This window comes from Bolinopsis microptera, chromosome 8 (genome assembly GCF_026151205.1).
Source record: "Bolinopsis microptera isolate Bmic1 chromosome 8, MBARI_Bmic_1.0, whole genome shotgun sequence".
NCBI lineage: Eukaryota > Metazoa > Ctenophora > Tentaculata > Lobata > Bolinopsidae > Bolinopsis > Bolinopsis microptera.
This window is the reverse complement of record NC_087079.1, coordinates 11,869,771-11,888,533: the sequence shown is the minus strand read 5'-3', so window position 1 is coordinate 11,888,533 and position 18,763 is coordinate 11,869,771. Positions and strand designations below refer to the sequence as shown.

The window sequence follows — 18,763 nt, the reverse complement described above, 5'->3', positions numbered from 1 at the left end:
GCTGTTACTGAGGTATTAGGGAAGACGCAAACAATGAAACATGATGTTACTAAGGTATTAGAGAATACGCAAACAATGAAACATGCTGTTACAAAATTACAAAATTCACATAATTTTCAACAAAAATTGTTAACCATAGTCATAATATCTGAACCGTTGTGTGATAAATAATAGAATTATACACAAAAATGTTAAAACCGAAATTTCAGAATTTAAACTCATATAATTACAATTTTAATTCTATAATGAAAGTAAGTAAGTATATGAATTGAGACAACTTTTATATAACAGAAAATTCTTGTAACATAATGCATAAGTAACATAATATTTCAATCTTCGTTATGAGGAGAGAATCCAGCAATATGAGTCGAACAGAACTGAACTAATTTGGAGTAAAACTGTTCCATTGCTCCGTCTACATTGTCACCTAAATACTCATCTTCGTCGCCTTGTAACAGTATTATGTACATTGTCATATTATTATATGTTGGGGGGGGGGGGCGGGGGGGAGGGGGATTTGTAACAATATGCAGATTGTTTCCACCAAAGTTTTATCAATAAACAACAAGTATTTACAATACTTCAGCATTGAAGCGCAGTGACAGTAAAGTTTGTCCTAATTTACCCTGCCCTAATTATTAATTATCTAGTTATTAATTATCTAATTATTAATTATCTAATAATAACCTGGATTTATGTGAGTGGAGGTCGTTATGTGTACAGAGGAGTAATGTTGAGACGACAATAAGCTCTCTTCGTACAGTTTTATAGCGGCCACTGCATCAACATCCAGTACCTGTAATCAACACTGTAACAAGGTCTATACTACCTACCATCACACAAAATAGCGTCAAACAAAACTATCTATTGAGACAAACTGTTTAACAGGTTTAACGAACCAGGAGCTTTAACTCACAATATCCCTAAAGTTGATCCTGGAGTGGTTTCCCGCCAACAGGTGAAGTGTATAGGAGGCATGCTGTGGTTGTTCACAGTCACTACCGTATCTAACTGACTTAGAGGCCTGGCAGTATCCTGCTATCAGCCTCGTGCAACTCTTATCATACTGAAAACAAATAATAACTTACACACTTTAACAACTTTGCAGTGAAAGTTAATAAAAACAGCTGCAAAATCTTTATAATATAAATGTTACACCTGTAATATAAATGTTACGCCTAATCAGAAAACATTAAAACATATAAAACCTGCACACAGATGGTAGAGGCGAGTGCTAAGTAAGCCTTAACATCTACCTCAGGTAGTAAACTTTCAGTACTTCCTTCTAGAACATTCTCAATACTTGCAGTCTCGTCGCATTCCTTTGTAACCTATATATAGTGTAACACATGACACAGTGTAACAGTTTAATATGTAATGTGTAGTGAGTAATGCGAAACAGTGTAACAGTGTAACAGTGTAACAGTGTAAAGAGTAATCATGGTACCTTATATACAATGTCCCAGGCAGAAGTAGATGACTTTGTTGTGTTAGACTGATAACCCCAAATAGCACATTCCAGGGGGAATATCTGAGGTTAACACTACTGAAGTGACTAGTAATTTTACTGTGCAAAACAAGGGCCAGACAACACATAGTGCGCACGAAAGAGGGGTACAATGTGCACAGCTACAGGGGGGGGGGTACAATTTGCACAGCTACAGGAGGGGGGGGGGGTACAATGTGCACAGCTACAGGGGGGTACAATATGCACAGCTACAGGGGGGGGGGGGGTACAATATGCACAGCTACAGGCTAGGGGGGATACAATGTGCACAGCTACAGGGGGGTACAATATGCACAGCTACAGGGGGGTACAATGTGCACAGCTACAGGGGGGTACAATGTGCACAGCTACAGGGGGGGTACAATATGCACAGCTACAGGGGGGTACAATGTGCACAGCTACAGGGGGGTACAATGTCCACAGCTACAGGGGGGGTGCAATGTGCACAGCTACAGGGGGGTACAATGTCCACAGCTACAGGCCACAGGTGGTACAATGTGCACAGCTACATGATATGGGGGGGGAGGGGTACAATGTGCACAGCTACAGGGGGGGGGGGGGTACAATGTGCACAGCTACAGGGGGGGGGGGGGTACAATGTTTAAATTAATAGGGATTACTTCAGTTTTCTTCTTGCCGATAATGACAGCTCTGTTTTGAAGAGTAGATGTTAATAAGAGCACATCTTCCTTCTTCATTAGATCCACATCACTAACCACTGCTACACCACCTGTATCAATACAGTAGTTAGAATTAGTTGTATATGATTGAATAATTAATATGTAAATTAATAATCTATACTAATAATATCAAGATGTGTGTTTTCGTTCGCGTGTAATTTTCGAACGGCTTTATCAAGAAAACGGTAAGAGTTACGGGGCTGATTTCTTCGGTATAGTGCCGACAAAACTCTAACCGAGCCACATGAATAAGGTTTTTTAAATCGGCCGGTGGTAAGTGGTTTAATTGATCATTTTTTACCCAAATGTGAATTGTGATACTAAAGTGTCTCACTTACTCAACCTCTCTCCCCTTATAGTTACTACAGATTTACTATATAATTAGGTAATTTGGCAGGGGACCTCAAGATTGCCTATCACTTATTACTATTAGATATGTGAGAGGCATTCACAATTAAATTGCGGTGTGTTTGGACTGAGCGAGTTCATACTTTTGCACCGTTTTAACTACGAAAATGTGATGCATGTTTTCGAATATATTATATAACTAGTGTAACCCGGCCTACGGCCGGGATTTCACTGCCGCAGTTAAAAAGGGTAGGAGTAATTACCCGCTGAGTCAAAATCCGCATTAGGTGACCCAATAGTTTCTTAAACAATAATCTCATAATCAGTTATTTCTTGTGGATATTTCAGTCATTATTAGCCATGAGGCACCACACTCCATGATCATAAGGTCTGAACACCGGGACCGAGTATTACACCTTATCACTCCCGTCTTGATTCTTGAACCGCTTTCTATTTTTCTTTAAATCGTTATAGAAATTAACCCTTGTTAACTCCGCACCACACCCGCATATTATATTTGAAAACACGCATAACATTGTCGTATGAACTCTCTCTCTCATGCGGTCCAAACAGAACCCAAACACTAACAGTCCTCCTCCCCTAATAAGCTTATGGTATTACATTACAGCGAATATTCCGGGCTAATCCAATTATGACGCTACTTAAATGCAGCTATCACATATAATACAGTAATGAGAGAGAGAGAGCAAGCCCCGTAACTCTAGCTGTTCTGCTCAAGCAATTTTATGTAACATTTGTGGTACAAAACCATCAATTAAACCACTTACCACCGGCCGATTTAAAAAAAAATTTCGTATGGGCTTCATCAGAGTTTTGTCGGCACTATACCGAAAAAACCAGTCCCGTAACTCTTACCGCTTTTTTTGTGTAACCGACCGGAAATTACACACAGACAGACAGACACACACACACACACACATTCTGGTGTTATTAAGGTGATAGGCGCGGCGGGTTTATACTTTTGCATTTCAACTGCGATAGTGAAGTCCCTGCCGTGGGCACGGGTTTTAAACTAGTATATAAATAACAACAATAAATAGTTAAATATCTGTGTGTGTGATAAATAGTTACAATCTATATTCAAGCAACTTAAAGCAACATGTAGGTAGTAACTTATAATCTACAAACCAGATGAGGTGGTTAATAGCCCCGCGTGAAGTGTGTTCCCATCTCTCACTCCACCCAGAGTGTTCATACTTTTAAAGGCCTGGAAAATCTACATTAAGGATAACAATTGTAATTTTCCTTCAGCAAATTCATATTATGATTTTCACTTACAGGGGATTTTAAAGTAATAAAACTTCTTAGGAATCTACAAGTACAGGGTGCAGGTGTTTCAAGACTTATGTCCAAATTTTGAATGGCCTTAAAATCTAACAAATAGGTCAAACAGTTCGATTTTTGTTTTAAATTATAGATAAATTATTACATTTCAAAATTCATGTAAAAAATAACCCAAATATTAATACCTAAATACATGTATATTTAACAAAGTAGCACACTAGAACTAAACCTGCACATCAGTTAACAGAGCCATGAGAGCTAGGAGACGAGAGGAGTGTAGAGTGTGAGGGGACTGGAGGAGCAGGTTGAGAGAGGGGTGATGGTCGGGGTGAGCAGTGGGCAGATAGAGAGGGGAGGTGGGGTCCCTTATAGGACCCGTCCTTATCAGACTCAGCAGCAGCAGCTGGGAGTTAGTGAGTTAGTGGGCAGATAGAGAGGGGAGGTGGGGTCCCTTATAGGACCCGTCCTTATCAGACTCAGCAGCAGCAGCTGGGAGTTAGTGAGTTAGTGGGCAGATAGAGAGGGGAGGTGGGGTCCCTTATAGGACCCGTCCTTATCAGACTCAGCAGCAGCAGCTGGGAGTTAGTGAGTTAGTGGGCAGATAGAGAGGGGAGGTGGGGTCCCTTATAGGACCCGTCCTTATCAGACTCAGCAACAGTAGCTGGGAGTTAGTGAGTAAGTGGGCAGATAGAGAGGGGAGCTGGAGGTGGGGTCCCTTACAGGACCCGTCCTTATCAGACTCAGCAGCAGCAGCTGGGAGTTAGTGAGTTAGTGGGCAGATAGAGAGGGGAGGTGGGGTCCCTTACAGGACCCGTCCTTATCAGACTCAGCAGCAGCAGCTGGGAGTTAGTGAGTTAGTGGGCAGATAGAGGGGGGAGGTGGGGTCCCTTACAGGACCCGTCCTTATCAGGCTCAGCAGCAGCAGCTGGGAGTTAGTGAGTTAGTGGGCAGATAGAGAGGGGAGGTGGGGTCCCTTACAGGTAACAGGACCCGTCCTTATCAGGCTCAGCAGCAGCAGCTGGGAGTTAGTGAGTTAGTGGGCAGATAGAGAGGGGAGGTGGGGTCCCTTACAGGACCCGTCCTTATCAGACTCAGCAGCAGCAGCTGGGAGTTAGTGAGTTAGTGGGCAGATAGAGAGGGGAGGTGGGGTCCCTTGCAGGACCCGTCCTTATCAGACCCAGCAGCAGCAGCTGGGAGTTAGTGAGTTAGTGGGCAGATAGAGAGGGGAGGTGGGGTCCCTTACAGGACCCGTCCTTATCAGGCTCAGCAGCAGCAGCTGGGAGTTAGGGAGTTAGTGGGCAGATAGAGAGGGGAGGTGGGGTCCCTTACAGGACCCGTCCTTATCAGACTTAGCAGCAGCAGCTGGGAGTTAGTGAGTTAGTGGGCAGATAGAGAGGGGAGGTGGGGTCCCTTACAGGACCCGTCCTTATCAGGCTCAGCAGCAGTAGCTGGGAGTTAGGGAGTTAGTGGGCAGATAGAGAGGGGAGGTGGGGTCCCTTACAGGACCCGTCCTTATCAGGCTCAGCAGCAGTAGCTGGGAGTTAGGGAGTTAGTGGGCAGATAGAGAGGGGAGGTGGGGTCCCTTACAGGACCCGTCCTTATCAGGCTCAGCAGCAGTAGCTGGGAGTTAGTGAGTTAGTGGGCAGATAGAGAGGGGAGGTGGTCGGGGTGAGCAGTGGGCAGATAGAGAGGGGAGGTGGGGTACCTTACAGGACCCGTCCTTATCAGGCTCAGCAGCAGCAGCTGGGAGTTAGTGAGTTAGTGGGCAGATAGAGAGGGGAGGTGGGGTCCCTTATAGGACCCGTCCTTATCAGACTCAGCAGCAGCAGCTGGGAGTTAGTGAGTTAGTGGGCAGATAGAGAGGGGAGGTGGGGTCCCTTACAGGACCCGTCCTTATCAGGCTCAGCAGCAGCAGCTGGGAGTTAGTGAGTTAGTGGGAAGATAGAGAGGGGAGGTGGGGTCCCTTATAGGACCCGTCCTTATCAGACTCAGCAGCAGCAGCTGGGAGTTAGGGAGTTAGTGGGCAGATAGAGAGGGGAGGTGGGGTCCCTTACAGGACCCGTCCTTATCAGGCTCAGCAACAGCAGCTGGGAGTTAGGGAGTCTCTCAGTACGCTTTAAAAAAAACTTAAAGTCAAAACAGAGAATTATCAAAAACTTTTGGTCCTCGTAGTAAGCTACATTGCTATAACACACATTGTTAAACATTAAGTACCTGTTTGACAGTATGGTAAGCACCCTGAGGGAGAGACTGGGGTGTAACACAGAAAGCAAGTAGAGAAAGTAGTTGCCATGGCGACCTCTCCCTCACTGAGTAGATATCCTTTATAGAGCGAGGTATGGAGCGAGGAACTGGGGAGGTGATCTGTTCCACATTTACCTGTAACGGATAATTATTATAACTGAGATATGGGTTTCACGATTTCAAAATTTGTGGAAAGATATCAAAATTATGGAATATATACTTATATATATATGGACACGTTCATTTGAGTTTGAGGATATTGGTAAACAAAAATAATAGCGTTTTTGACGATAGTGGCTTAATTTTGACATCTATTAACCTAGCACGTTCAGAAGTTCTGAACATTAGCCACGTAACCCATACTCCCATATGCACTGCTCAGAAAGAAAATCTATTGTTGTTAGGCACTATAATGTTTCAAATGTCACATTTTTGTGACTTAGTTAACCGCAGTTGTCTAATTATCATTCCTTGGTCTGAAACATAGTAGATTAGGTCAATCTAACAATTATGATACAACATTGGTTAAAGGGCACGGATCGAACGGTTACAAGGCAATATTTAGGTAACTTTGTCACACTCAGAATACCATACCTCTATTCTACTGTGAGGTGTCCTCAAAACCCTTTTTACTCATTATTTGATGGTTGATCTACCAAGTACGGAGTAACAACCATAGCCCTAAAATATGTTGCTTTGAATAGTTAGCTATTACAGGCACTTGGTTATTGGGAAATGAGGTCAATTCTGTCACAATATATGGAATTTAAAATTTTGGGCGAATTATTTATATCTGATTTTGGTTTGAAAGGCGGAAAAACTTTACATGATGACAATGTAGTTGATGCAAGTTAAGATCAGTTGATGTTTACATTGTCACAAAAAATTATATGAAATCGTAAATAGGTTAAAAACAATGAATATATAATGAAATAGTCTCTTATAATAACTCTTATAATAACTGATGTGACAAAGTAAACATGTCTTGCCCCTATTTTGAAGATCTACATATTCTATAACTCTTTTAGAATTCAACATTCTTTCAGAAAAAATTGGTAGAATATTGTCCAGAACATCAGAGCTCAAGTTTAACAATTTTAGGTTAAATTTGTCAAAGTCACTAAAAATGTGACAAAATTAACTTTTCCTGCCCCAACAATTTCAAGATAGTGTGTAAAAATTAGCATAGGCTGCTTTATTACCTAAATAAATCAATCCAAACTACAAAAGAATATATGTTAATGTGATGACGATTACCTAACTCTAATAATAACTGATGTGACAAAGTATACATGTCTTGCCCCTATTTTGAAGATCTATAACTGTATTAGAATTCAATACTCTTTCAGAAACGATTGGTAGAATATTGTCCAGAACATCAGAGCTCAAGTTTAGCAATTTTAGGTTAAATTTTTCAAAGTCACTAAAAATGTGACAAAATTACCTTTTCCTGCCCCAACAATATCAAGATAGTGTGTTAAAATTGGCATAGGAATTAGGATGCTTTATTGCCTATATTAATCGATCCATACTACGAAAAAGATCGGTTAATCTGATGACGATTACCTAACTCTTATAATAACTGATGTGACAAAGTAAACATGTCTTGCCCCTATTTTGAAGAACTATACCTCTATTAGAATACTATGTAATTTTATCATCAAAAAAATTTCGATAAACTAGTTATTTTGCCAGCAAGGAGCTGACAGAGTTATAATAATTTGTTTGTGACAAAATTACCCTATTTTTGACCATGTTGCGGTAGTTTAATTGTGACACTGTTAACATATTACCACTCGATAATGATTTATGTGACTGGTGCATGGTACTAGCAGTGTTGTTTGATCCATAGTACGTAATACAAAGGGTTTAAGCTGGTATATCATTATTTGTTCAATTTCACACATGTTCAGATATCATCAAGATTATGTGACAAAGTAAACTTGTCTGTGCCTTCTGTGTTTTAATTCCTTGCGACTATATGATATAATAACAATTCCTAGCACTTCCAGGCCATTAACTAAACCTACACTACTCAGCATTGCTTATCAGGGTTCCCTAAACATTGTTCACATATTTTCTTAAATGTGTGACAGAGTAAACCTGAGTGCACCATCTAACGAAAAAAGTCTTCAAATATGTAGGTAATGGTCATATGTACCCATCCAATCAACTGGACACTCAAAATTTTGTTCAAAAACGGCAGCAAGGGGTCCATATTTACACTGTCACATGTTTATAGTGTGACAATGTAACCATTTCCGTGCCGGCCGTATTTAAGCGATATCTTATCACCTGATTAAGATATCGTTATGTGACAAAGTTAGCCTAGAGGATGAGACGATTATCCTAACCATCAAGGGTTTGTGTAATTTCATAGTGTGACTAAGTCAACTACACTGTGCCTTTTAATAGGGTCACTTATATTTACCAATATCCTCAAACTCAAATGAACGTGTCCATATACTATTATATACTTATATACTTGATATTATATATTGTACATCTTAACTATCAAGATTCCTTATATTTCAGTGATTAGAGCCTGTAACCTGGGAATTACTTTATTTATCTTACAACCACACAGCACGTAGTTTGTATAGCTAGTGAGCCTGTTAATCCTACTAATGCTCTCAGAGTGGTTATTACTACACAGGAGACCCAATATCTGGGACTCTGTTACCTCATGTGAAGGGTGGTGGAAGTGGCAGGTAATTACAAACTAGCGAGCTATAATTGTTACACCCCCCCCCCCCCCTACAAGTGATTATTGTAGCGTCTAACTAGATTAGACACTTCTTTAACCACATTAAAGCTTATAAAACTTGAGCTTGCTCTAAAATATAATCTAAATTGGCAATTTAACAATTACTAGCCTCCTTGGATTTCGAACGACCACTGACTTATTTCATTAGTAACAGATAAAACCAGAAGATAGGTGGGGCGGAGAAAAATTATCCCCGATAATTATAAGGGTTAAATTTCTCCACAATTAGCCTCGAACCGCCAATTGTGGAGAAATTTATTTTGAATTTGTTTAGTTTGATAATTTCAGTTTTAAGTTACATTTTTTGCATTTATAGTAAGTTTTCAGTTCTGCAAGTCTTTCTGAAAGTAGACTTATCAGGTCTTTAGGATGTTCTTAGTAACTACTTTGGATTTGTGTAAAGTTCGATAATAATAATAATAAAATATTTGGTTGCTACAGATATTTAATATTCAAATAGGCTAACACGTGACGTGTTAAGTTAGCTCTTTCTCAAACCCTACAATAAAATAACATTTATATCATAGTAACAAAAGTAGCATGGCACTTATAATAATTTCTAAAGACTAGAAGCAAAATACGTTATATTCTATCAATTAAATGTAAACTCTTGATCTGCCCCCGGCCCGGCCCCCCCCCCCCCCCCCCCCCCCCCCCCCTGATATAACTGATAGGAAACTTACCGCCTCTAAGACGTAGCGTTTAGTTCCGGGTTTGAGTTTAGTGTACTGCAACCCAACTATTGAAACTGTGCTTCCTGGGGGGCTGGTTGTTAAATAGTGTATAATATAACAATGTAAAACAATAATATAATCCTATTAACACAAGTAGCATTATTATTTTTAACATCACTATCCTTTCTGTACAGTATTTCTTATTTATTCAGGGTTGTATAATTTTCTAGAAACGTCTGGCGTCGTATGTTCATTGGATGTTGAAATAATTTTGTTTCAAGACTTTTTGGATTTAGTTATTTGAATTTAACGTTATTAATTTTTAGTACACTAATTTTGCATCCGATTAATATTTTTTACGTTTTGAATTTTTGATTATAATCTTTTTAGAACATGAATATGATGTAGCCACATTGAAACGTTGAACAGTTTCCTTTACCTTAAAAGATAATTTTCGCTTTGTCGCATACACAGAATTATCATAAATTTATCAGAGACTAATCACTATCTTCTCTGGAAGGTTTCTCAGCCAACATAGAACATTGTCTTAATATTTACACATTTGAACGTTGATTTAGAATTTAAAAGATTTTGAGGCTTGAAAGATCATTAGTTGTTCTAATCTCTAACAATTTAATAAAGGGATAGTTAAATAATGGGAACTCGGCAGGTACAGGTGTTATTAACAACTAGGAATTTAGCTCTATAAAACTGGAGAGTTCAATAAAACTCCTTTTATCAAACACACCTGTGTTAATCACACCTGTGTTTGTACCGTAATTTAATTTAATCTTGAAGAAAGAGGAAAGATCAGGTGAACAATGGAATGTTTGCACAGATAATTCAGCTGCAGATGAGTTTCAATACAAAAAAGAGGTATTGTTCATCACAACCCCCCGCCCCCCCCCCCCCCCCCCACCCCCCTTATACTTCTCAATCATCTGCTATTTGGCTGGTTCGGCCCACATGCTCTAGATATTACCTTATTACGTGTCGGTCAAATTCCACCGTTTTACTGAGCGTCGGGCTTTTTGGATAGTGCCAGTTTTTGTAAATATAATTAGCTTAAACTAGAGCTTTCAGCTCCCCCCCCCCCCCCCTCCACCTGGCCACATTGGACTTCAGTTTGACTTTTCCAGTGAGATGTTCGAATTATAAAGTGTGCCAACTCCCATGCGGTGACATTCGTACCATTTCCTTATATCCCACTTGTTGAATTTGATACACGTTTTAATTTAAGTATTTAAGTAGAATTTCGTTATTTTACAAAATAGTCTGAAAAGTTTAAATTTCACAATTTTCTTCAACACAAGTCACTAATTCAGCAGTTAAAATAATCTGGGATTTCAGTTATTTTTCAAATGAAATAAGTCTAATTTTAACCATTCTGTTGATTGTTGACTTTTTTCAGAACAATGACTATGTTATCTGTAAAGCTAATTCTTGGTCTGGTGTTCCTCTCAGTGGCTGCTGAGGCCGGCAGTAAGTTTTGCAAGAAAAATGTGCCAATATTAGAAAATTGTCTTGAGAGAGGTTACCAAGCGAAAATCTTCAAGAACTGCACAACAACAGTTGAGAAGATGAAGAAGAAGGAGAGGAAAATTTGTGCTAAAGTGGAGAAGAAAATATCCAAAAAATGCGAATCATTCGAATGTGGTGCTGCTAATGGTAATTGAAATAGTTTCAGTGTGTTTTTATGCACTTTTTGAACATTAAAACATATTAACCTGTTAAGAATCTTACATAGGTCACTGATTATTAGCTTTATTTGATGATCCGTAATTTAATTTAAGAAGTATAAGTTAGTTTCACAAAAATTTGAATTTAAATCTGTTTTTAAACTCGCCGTTTTAAATTTTACCAAAATGAATCTTAAGCCGTTAAACTTGAATTCTATTTCAGAAACAGAGGTGATTTTCCACATCAGAGGTCCCAAAGCTCAAGATGCAATAATAGGACAAGGAAGCTCTATAACTTGCTCAATAGCTGCTTCTGAAGAAGATCACACCTTTGAAATGTACGTTAACGGACAATCTTTCTCAAAACTCTCTCCAGATTCCCCTTGGTATAGCGCTGGATTCAACAGAAGTACCTACGATTGGAACAACGGCACAATTTCTACTGACATAGAGGGGTTGGTTAACAACTTTACAGCAGGTCACAACGACACTTCAATATATTGCACATCCTACAAGTACTCCGGACACGTCTCTCTCAACATCACTCTGCAGTCAGATAACTCAACTGATAACCAAACAGGTAAAACACCTCCTAGATAGATTTAGCAGGAATATAGGGCTCTGGTAGATTTAGCGGGAATATAGGGCACAGTCCTCTCTGGTAGATTTAGCGGGAATATAGGGCACAGTCGACCTCTCTGGTAGATTTAGCGGGAATATAGGGCACAGTCGACCTCTCTGGTAGATTTAGCGGGAATATAGGGCAGAGTAGTTTCATACAAATTTGAATTTAAAATCTGTTTTAAACTCGCCGTTTTAAACTTTATCAAAATAAATTATAAGCCGTTAAACTTGAATTCTATTTCAGAAACAGAGGTGATTTTCCACATCAGAGGCCCCAAAGCTCAAAATGCAATAATAGGACAAGGAAGCTCTATAACTTGCTCAATAGCTGCTCCTGAAGAAGATCACACCTTTGAAATGTACGTTAACGGACAATCTTTCTCAAAACTCTCTCCAGATTCCCCTTGGTATAGCGCTGGATTCAACAAAAGTACCTACGATTGGAACAACGGCACAATTTCTACTGACATAGAGGGGTTGGTTAACAACTTTACAGCAGGTCACAACGACACTTCAATATATTGCACATCCTACAAGTACTCCGGACACGTCTCTCTCAACATCACTCTGCAGTCAGATAACTCAACTGATAACCAAACAGGTAAAACACCTCCTAGATAGATTTAGCAGGAATATAGGGCTCTGGTAGATTTAGCGGGAATATAGGGCACAGTCCTCTCTGGTAGATTTAGCGGGAATATAGGGCACAGTCGACCTCTCTGGTAGATTTAGCGGGAATATAGGGCACAGTCGACCTCTCTGGTAGATTTAGCGGGAATATAGGGCAGAGTAGTTTCATACAAATTTGAATTTAAAATCTGTTTTAAACTCGCCGTTTTAAACTTTATCAAAATAAATTATAAGCCGTTAAACTTGAATTCTATTTCAGAAACAGAGGTGATTTTCCACATCAGAGGTCCCAAAGCTCAAAATGCAATAATAGGACAAGGAAGCTCTATAACTTGCTCAATAGCTGCTCCTGAAGAAGATCACACCTTTGAAATGTACGTTAACGGACAATCTTTCTCAAAACTCTCTCCAGATTCCCCTTGGTATAGCGCTGGATTCAACAGAAGTACCTACGATTGGAACAACGGCACAATTTCTACTGACATAGAGGGGTTCGTTAACAACTTTACAGCAGGTCACAACGACACTTCAATATATTGCACATCCTACAAGTACTCCGGACACGTCTCTCTCAACATCACTCTGCAGTCAGATAACTCAACTGATAACCAAACAGGTAAAACACCTCCTAAATAGATTTAGCAGGAATGTTGGGCACAGTCCTCTCTGGTAGATTTAGCGGGAATATACGGCAGAGTAGTTCATACAAATTTGAATTTAAAATCTGTTATTAAACTCGCCGTTTTAAACTTTACCAGAATGAATCATAAGCCGTTAAACTTGAATTCTATTTCAGAAACAGAGGTGATTTTCCACATCAGAGGTCCCAAAGCTCAAAATGCAATAATAGGACAAGGAAGCTCTATAACTTGCTCAATAGCTGCTCCTGAAGAAGATCACACCTTTGAAATGTACGTTAACGGACAATCTTTCTCAAAACTCTCTCCAGATTCCCCTTGGTATAGCGCTGGATTCAACAGAAGTACCTACGATTGGAACAACGGCACAATTTCTACTGACATAGAGGGGTTCGTTAACAACTTTACAGCAGGTCACAACGACACTTCAATATATTGCACATCCTACAAGTACTCCGGACACGTCTCTCTCAACATCACTCTGCAGTCAGATAACTCAACTGATAACCAAACAGGTAAAACACCTCCTAGATAGATTTAGCAGGAATATAGGGCACAGTCCTCTCTGGTAGATTTAGCGGGAATATAGGGCACAGTCCTCTCTGGTAGATTTAGCTAGAATATACGGCACAGTCCTCTCTGATCCACTCATCCAAATGCTCGAGAAATCGGGTGTGAAAGTTAAATGAAGAGCTGCCTATTGCAGCGAAATCTCGGCACCCGGGTGACCGTGAAGAAAGTATGGTACACACTACCTTAGCCGTCACTGGCCTTATGAATAATTGAATCCTTCGGCTTCCTATAATTGTAACAAACATGGCTGTTGGAATGTCCGAAGTAAGATACAAATGTGAACAGTAGTAGTGCAGCTGTACTCTAGTGTCCTGTGCACCAGGTTCGGTAATAAAATTTACAATTAATCACTGTTTCAGAGTGGACACCCATCTTCAACTCAACATCCAACGAGGTCGGACCCTTCACCTCCTCAAACCTCCCAGTATTTAAGTTGAAGTTCACTGAAAATAAAGTGGCAGACAAATATCTATACCAGGGTGTAAACGTCAATCTGTACAATGGAAATGGAACAAGACTTGGTCATACAAACTTCATTATCTATGCCAGAATTGAGGATGAAGAGGTTCTGCTAACGGGTTACAAACGGTTCTATTTCAATGGACCATGGTCAGGAAACAGAGGTTGCTCCGAGTATCTCAACTTGGACTATCTTGAAGATTTCAACTTTGAGATGATTACTTCAGTTGGATCGGAGGATATGTTCCAGTTCGCAACATCTAGCGGAGAAAGCCACAGTGAGAGTATGGGAGACTGCAGCAGCTACTCTTCCTGGCAGAACATGTTGTTGGAGGCTGAGAGTGCTGACTTGGGGATAATAACCTGGGTGAGCGACCTGCCCGACTACTTTACTACTGAGTACACCGTGATGCAGTTCTGAAGATTACTTTACTTACTTAGTAAAACATAGAGACGATAAGTTTGAATATTAGGCAATTCTGGGCAATTGGAGATAGTTGAATCTGCATTTATTTGCTTAGTATAGTTATAAAAGATAAAAACATTTTTCAAGTAGTTTCAAATATTTGGCTTGTTCTGATACAGAAAATGTGTCTAAAACTGATCTGTCATCTGAAGTGAAGAAATTAATAAATTATGGAAAAGTGCTGTAAACTAGCGTAAAATGCGATCTCAATATGCCTACAATTAAAATATGATAGAATTAAAACTATATTAGATTTAAAACTATATTAAAGTCAGCATGTTTGTAGTATTCAAAAAAACTGTCTTATTTCTGCTAAATATTAAATATTACCGTTGAAAGAGTGAATTAGTATTACCCAGAGTAACTTGAGTTAAAAGCTCGTCACGAACAAGAACATCTATAGTACAGTCAACATAATGCCTTGCCTCATCTCCTTCCACACGTAAGAGCTGAAGAGATAATTCAAAACTAACAACCAATTTCCAAGACCCACTGTACAGTGTTAGAGTAGAGTATGTTTATTCAGCTGAGAAATCTTGTGCATTTTAGTTGCATATTTGATCCCCCCCCCCCCCCCCGGCCCCCGGAGTTAAGATTTTACCTGGAGGGAGATGGACATGCGCCTGCCAATAGTTCTGTTTGCCACATCCTCGTGGAGAGGCCCACTGCACTCAGTGCAGCGCAGATTAGAGTTGATCACATCACACTCTCTAGAGTTCAGTGTGTAAACCCTGCAATACAAATCTCATCGCTTTTTCTTCAACTCTTCAAATTAGCAAAATGATTGCATCAATATATAATATTATCGATATTTAGGAATCAATTGATTATACAACTGTTATTATACAGGGTGCACTATATACACTGTGTTATTATACATAGGGTGTCCCAAACAAAACGCAGCACGCTATTAAGTCAGGAATGGTTTATCAAGGCCTCAAACATGTAATCTTACTAGTTCATTTGGGAAGGGTGTGGTAACCTCATATCATGACGGTTTTTTAAAACAAATTTGCATGAAAACCTCAGATGAGCTGTGTAATTAGCAATTCATTGCAGGTGTCATGCAGCTGAGTACCTAATCAGTAAATGATGTGAACCTGATATGAGAGGAGTCGTGAGCACCGTTGCAGAACTCTGCGGAGCAGCGGTACTGTGTTGACTGTGTGTAAGGTACTGGATCCCTGGCGGCTATCACACGTCCCCAATAGTTTACCTAGAGAGACTGCAGTACACAGTTTAACATATTCTAATGCAAATATTGAGGGAGTATCATTTGTTATCATTTTTCACCCCCTGCTTAATTTTCTAGGTCTTAAAAAACAGCTGGCACCAACTCAGGACTAAGTTAATACCATAGCTGTTGAGTCAACTGAGCTTAAAAGCTCAGGATTTTCAATCCTCAAGGCTGAAGTGGGTCTGATAATACACCAGAGTTGGTTGACAGATTCTATTGTTTCTTTGAACACCTCAAAAAGCACCTGAGAAAGGTCTTAATAGTTATTTTTAATAATTCAATAAACTTCCGCACACAATTATTATCTATCAAAATCATACACAAGTATTCAAGTTGTTCATGTAATGAATAACATATTAATATTATTGCTTTTAAAAACATCAAATTTTAGACATGCCACCTCTTGATTCAGCTTGCAAAATAGCAAATAATTTCCAACAAGACAATTTCCCAGATAACCATCAAACTCAAGGATTGCCAAAGTGTCCACAAAGATTTCAATTCGTTGCAAAACTCTACTCGCCTCAATCTGATTTGCAATAAGATGTGTTAATAACAGCAACATGAACAGTGATCAAAATATCAGCTTCCAGAATTGACTAATTTAGAATTACAATTTGAATTAGAATGAAGTTCATACAGTAATGAAATAAGAATAAAAATTATTTAAAAAAGCTTTAATCTGCTGTGCAGTCAAAAACTGTTAATTAAGTGCCCTTCTGAGGACTTAAAATCAAAACATATAATATATAATAAGTAATAAGTTAATGAATATGGTAGAGTGAGTAATAACATGAAACTGTGGACATGAAGGTAATCATCAAAATTTTACCAAAATCTAATAAACAGATTAAACACCCACTTTGAAATTTTTGTCAGAACAATGCAGTTATTTACAGAGAGAACATTTTTAGTTCACTATAGAACTATTTTAGAATCAAACCCCAGAATCACTGTCAGAATTATATACAGTTATTTACAAAGTAAAAATCTTTACAACTATAGAACTATTTTTATCCTGATCTATTGATCTGACATTTTAACTAAAAGCAAAACCAATATATAGAATTAATAGAAATACCTGATTCTGACATTTGTTGAGAGAATCACTTTGAACAAGCCAGTTGTACAGTTTACAATGATGTTCTTCTTCCATAACTGTGTGATCAATTTTTAATTCATAGTCATCTTCAAGGATTGATCGTGACTGCTTTTTTTGCCTGCCCGGGACTGGAAAAAGTGCTGGTACCAGGATTAAGCCGGGACCGGGAATAAGACCAGGACCGGGAATAAGACGGGACTGGGAATACGACCGGGATCGGGAATGGGATGGTAGCTTACAAAAATGTTACATTCAATATTCTTTGACCTTATAATTTATAATGGTGTTAGGTGCTGTATTTAAACGATATGCTATGTCAGCAAGTTGGTTGATCAGTGTATTGGATTTCTAGAATATTCTACATTTGATTTTAGCGTAAAACATACGTACTATTACCCCTGAACAAAGATGACTCGTACGACGAGAGTATGGCTATGGAGTTAAATGAAGAGGAAGTTAGATTTACTGATGAATCAGATGATGAGGACATCGCAAAGGGTAACATGCGTTAATTTACAATTCTGACACTACAACCCTGGTATCCTTTACTGATTACAAGCACAGCTCACCACAATAAACCAGCACTTCAAACTCACCGTTTGAACCACTAAATTAACTAGGAAATTCAATCCTCTACTCAACTTTTACTATTTAAAACTGATATGATGACATTAACTTAACTTATTTTATTACATACTTCTTTATAGTGTGGTGACTTGGGGTCCACAAATATAACAATACAAGCTGATAAACCAAAAAGAACAACTGTGGTAGGTAGGTAGCCCTGGTGGGTGTGAAACTTTACGGTCTGCTCTCTCCAAGATCAGCCTGCTTCTCCATTTTAACGTGAACCCTAATTTCTAGTTTTATAAATACAATGCAAGCGCATGTTTATTGTTTACTAATCCTAATATACCTAACAACTCAATAGCCCAAGTCACCATACCCGTAGTATATTCCTTAGTAATAGAAGAACTTTAAAGTCTTTCAAATTTTTGCTATAATTGATTTAAATAGAAATTTGTTGTTTTCTTGATTTGTTGTTTTCTTGACACTAAAACCTGACACAATCCAATGGTATCCCTTACTGATTACAACCACAAGCAAGAACAGCTCACCCAACAATCTGGCACTTAACTCTGACAGTGTTTTGCTGATTAATTGGGGGGGGGGGGGGGGGGGATTTGCTTTAAACTTCAGTTTTTTTAAAATCGTTAATTTGTGCAAAAGGTTTTTTGTTGATAATTTAACAGCATTAGCAAACAACATTTTTAAAACTTAGAAAAAATCCTGGTCAAAATACGGCATTATATCCGCGACCAGGATTTCGTTCCCCGGTCACGGCCAATTTTTTACCAGGACTGGGATTTCCAGTTTCATTAGGATGATGATTAATCACTATACACTCGGGCTCTTACTAATTCGCTCGCCCAAACATTTCACGTGACTTTGGTTTTTATGGTTTTGCAGCCGTACAAAACGGTTTCACATAAACCCTAATCCCAACCCTAACCCTAACCCTAACCCCGAAGCTATCCATAACCCTTACCACAACCCTAACCCTAACCCGAGCCCTAAACAATCGAATTCATGTTTTACTAGCCTGTCACGTGACCAAAACGGTTTTTTGCCCATAACTCTCCAAGGAAGCATTTTTACCCTACGTCATGGGGGGTGATTCGGAATCAGCGTCCAAAAATACACCGATTCAAATCAATTTCATACCCAAAGGGCCTTCTCACAAAAATTTTCTTAAAATTTGGGCAAGCGATTTAGTAGGAGCGATACACTCGACTGTCACGTGACTTTTTAAACACGTTCTCTTAGTGG

The 18,763-nt window shown here is 39.1% G+C and overlaps 3 protein-coding genes across 5 annotated transcripts in view; 1 reads left to right on the top strand and 2 right to left on the bottom strand.

Annotated features, from left to right (window-relative positions):
* The window catches only part of LOC134819666 (zinc finger protein 277-like), a 324,811-nt gene that overhangs the window by 162,937 nt on the left and 143,111 nt on the right, over positions 1 to 18,763 (bottom strand). The window lies entirely within an intron of this gene.
* Positions 7 to 17,068, bottom strand: LOC134819205 (minichromosome maintenance domain-containing protein 2-like). Of its 2 annotated transcripts, XM_063829011.1 has the most exons (16): positions 16,913 to 17,068; positions 16,232 to 16,360; positions 15,950 to 16,075; positions 15,695 to 15,810; positions 15,196 to 15,325; positions 14,950 to 15,043; positions 9,535 to 9,608; positions 6,055 to 6,219; positions 4,070 to 4,243; positions 3,685 to 3,763; positions 2,128 to 2,237; positions 1,448 to 1,531; positions 1,209 to 1,331; positions 917 to 1,066; positions 688 to 796; positions 49 to 448 (listed from the first exon to the last, which is right to left on the bottom strand). In XM_063829011.1, the coding sequence occupies exons 1-16, from the start codon at positions 16,985 to 16,987 to the stop codon at positions 330 to 332; spliced, it is 1,857 nt and encodes a 618-aa protein (XP_063685081.1). In that variant the 5' UTR covers positions 16,988 to 17,068; the 3' UTR covers positions 49 to 329. The 2 variants fall into 2 exon arrangements, with proteins under 2 accessions (XP_063685082.1, XP_063685081.1); XM_063829012.1 differs by lacking the exon at positions 1,448 to 1,531 and having other exon boundaries at positions 7 to 448.
* Positions 10,934 to 14,929, top strand: LOC134819203 (uncharacterized). 2 transcript variants are annotated; one of them, XM_063829009.1, is made up of 6 exons: positions 10,934 to 11,193; positions 11,428 to 11,784; positions 12,073 to 12,429; positions 12,718 to 13,074; positions 13,255 to 13,611; positions 14,029 to 14,929. In XM_063829009.1, exons 1-6 carry the CDS (start codon positions 10,941 to 10,943, stop codon positions 14,547 to 14,549), a joined length of 2,202 nt encoding a protein of 733 aa, XP_063685079.1. In that variant the 5' UTR covers positions 10,934 to 10,940; the 3' UTR covers positions 14,550 to 14,929. The 2 variants fall into 2 exon arrangements, with proteins under 2 accessions (XP_063685079.1, XP_063685080.1); XM_063829010.1 differs by lacking the exon at positions 12,073 to 12,429.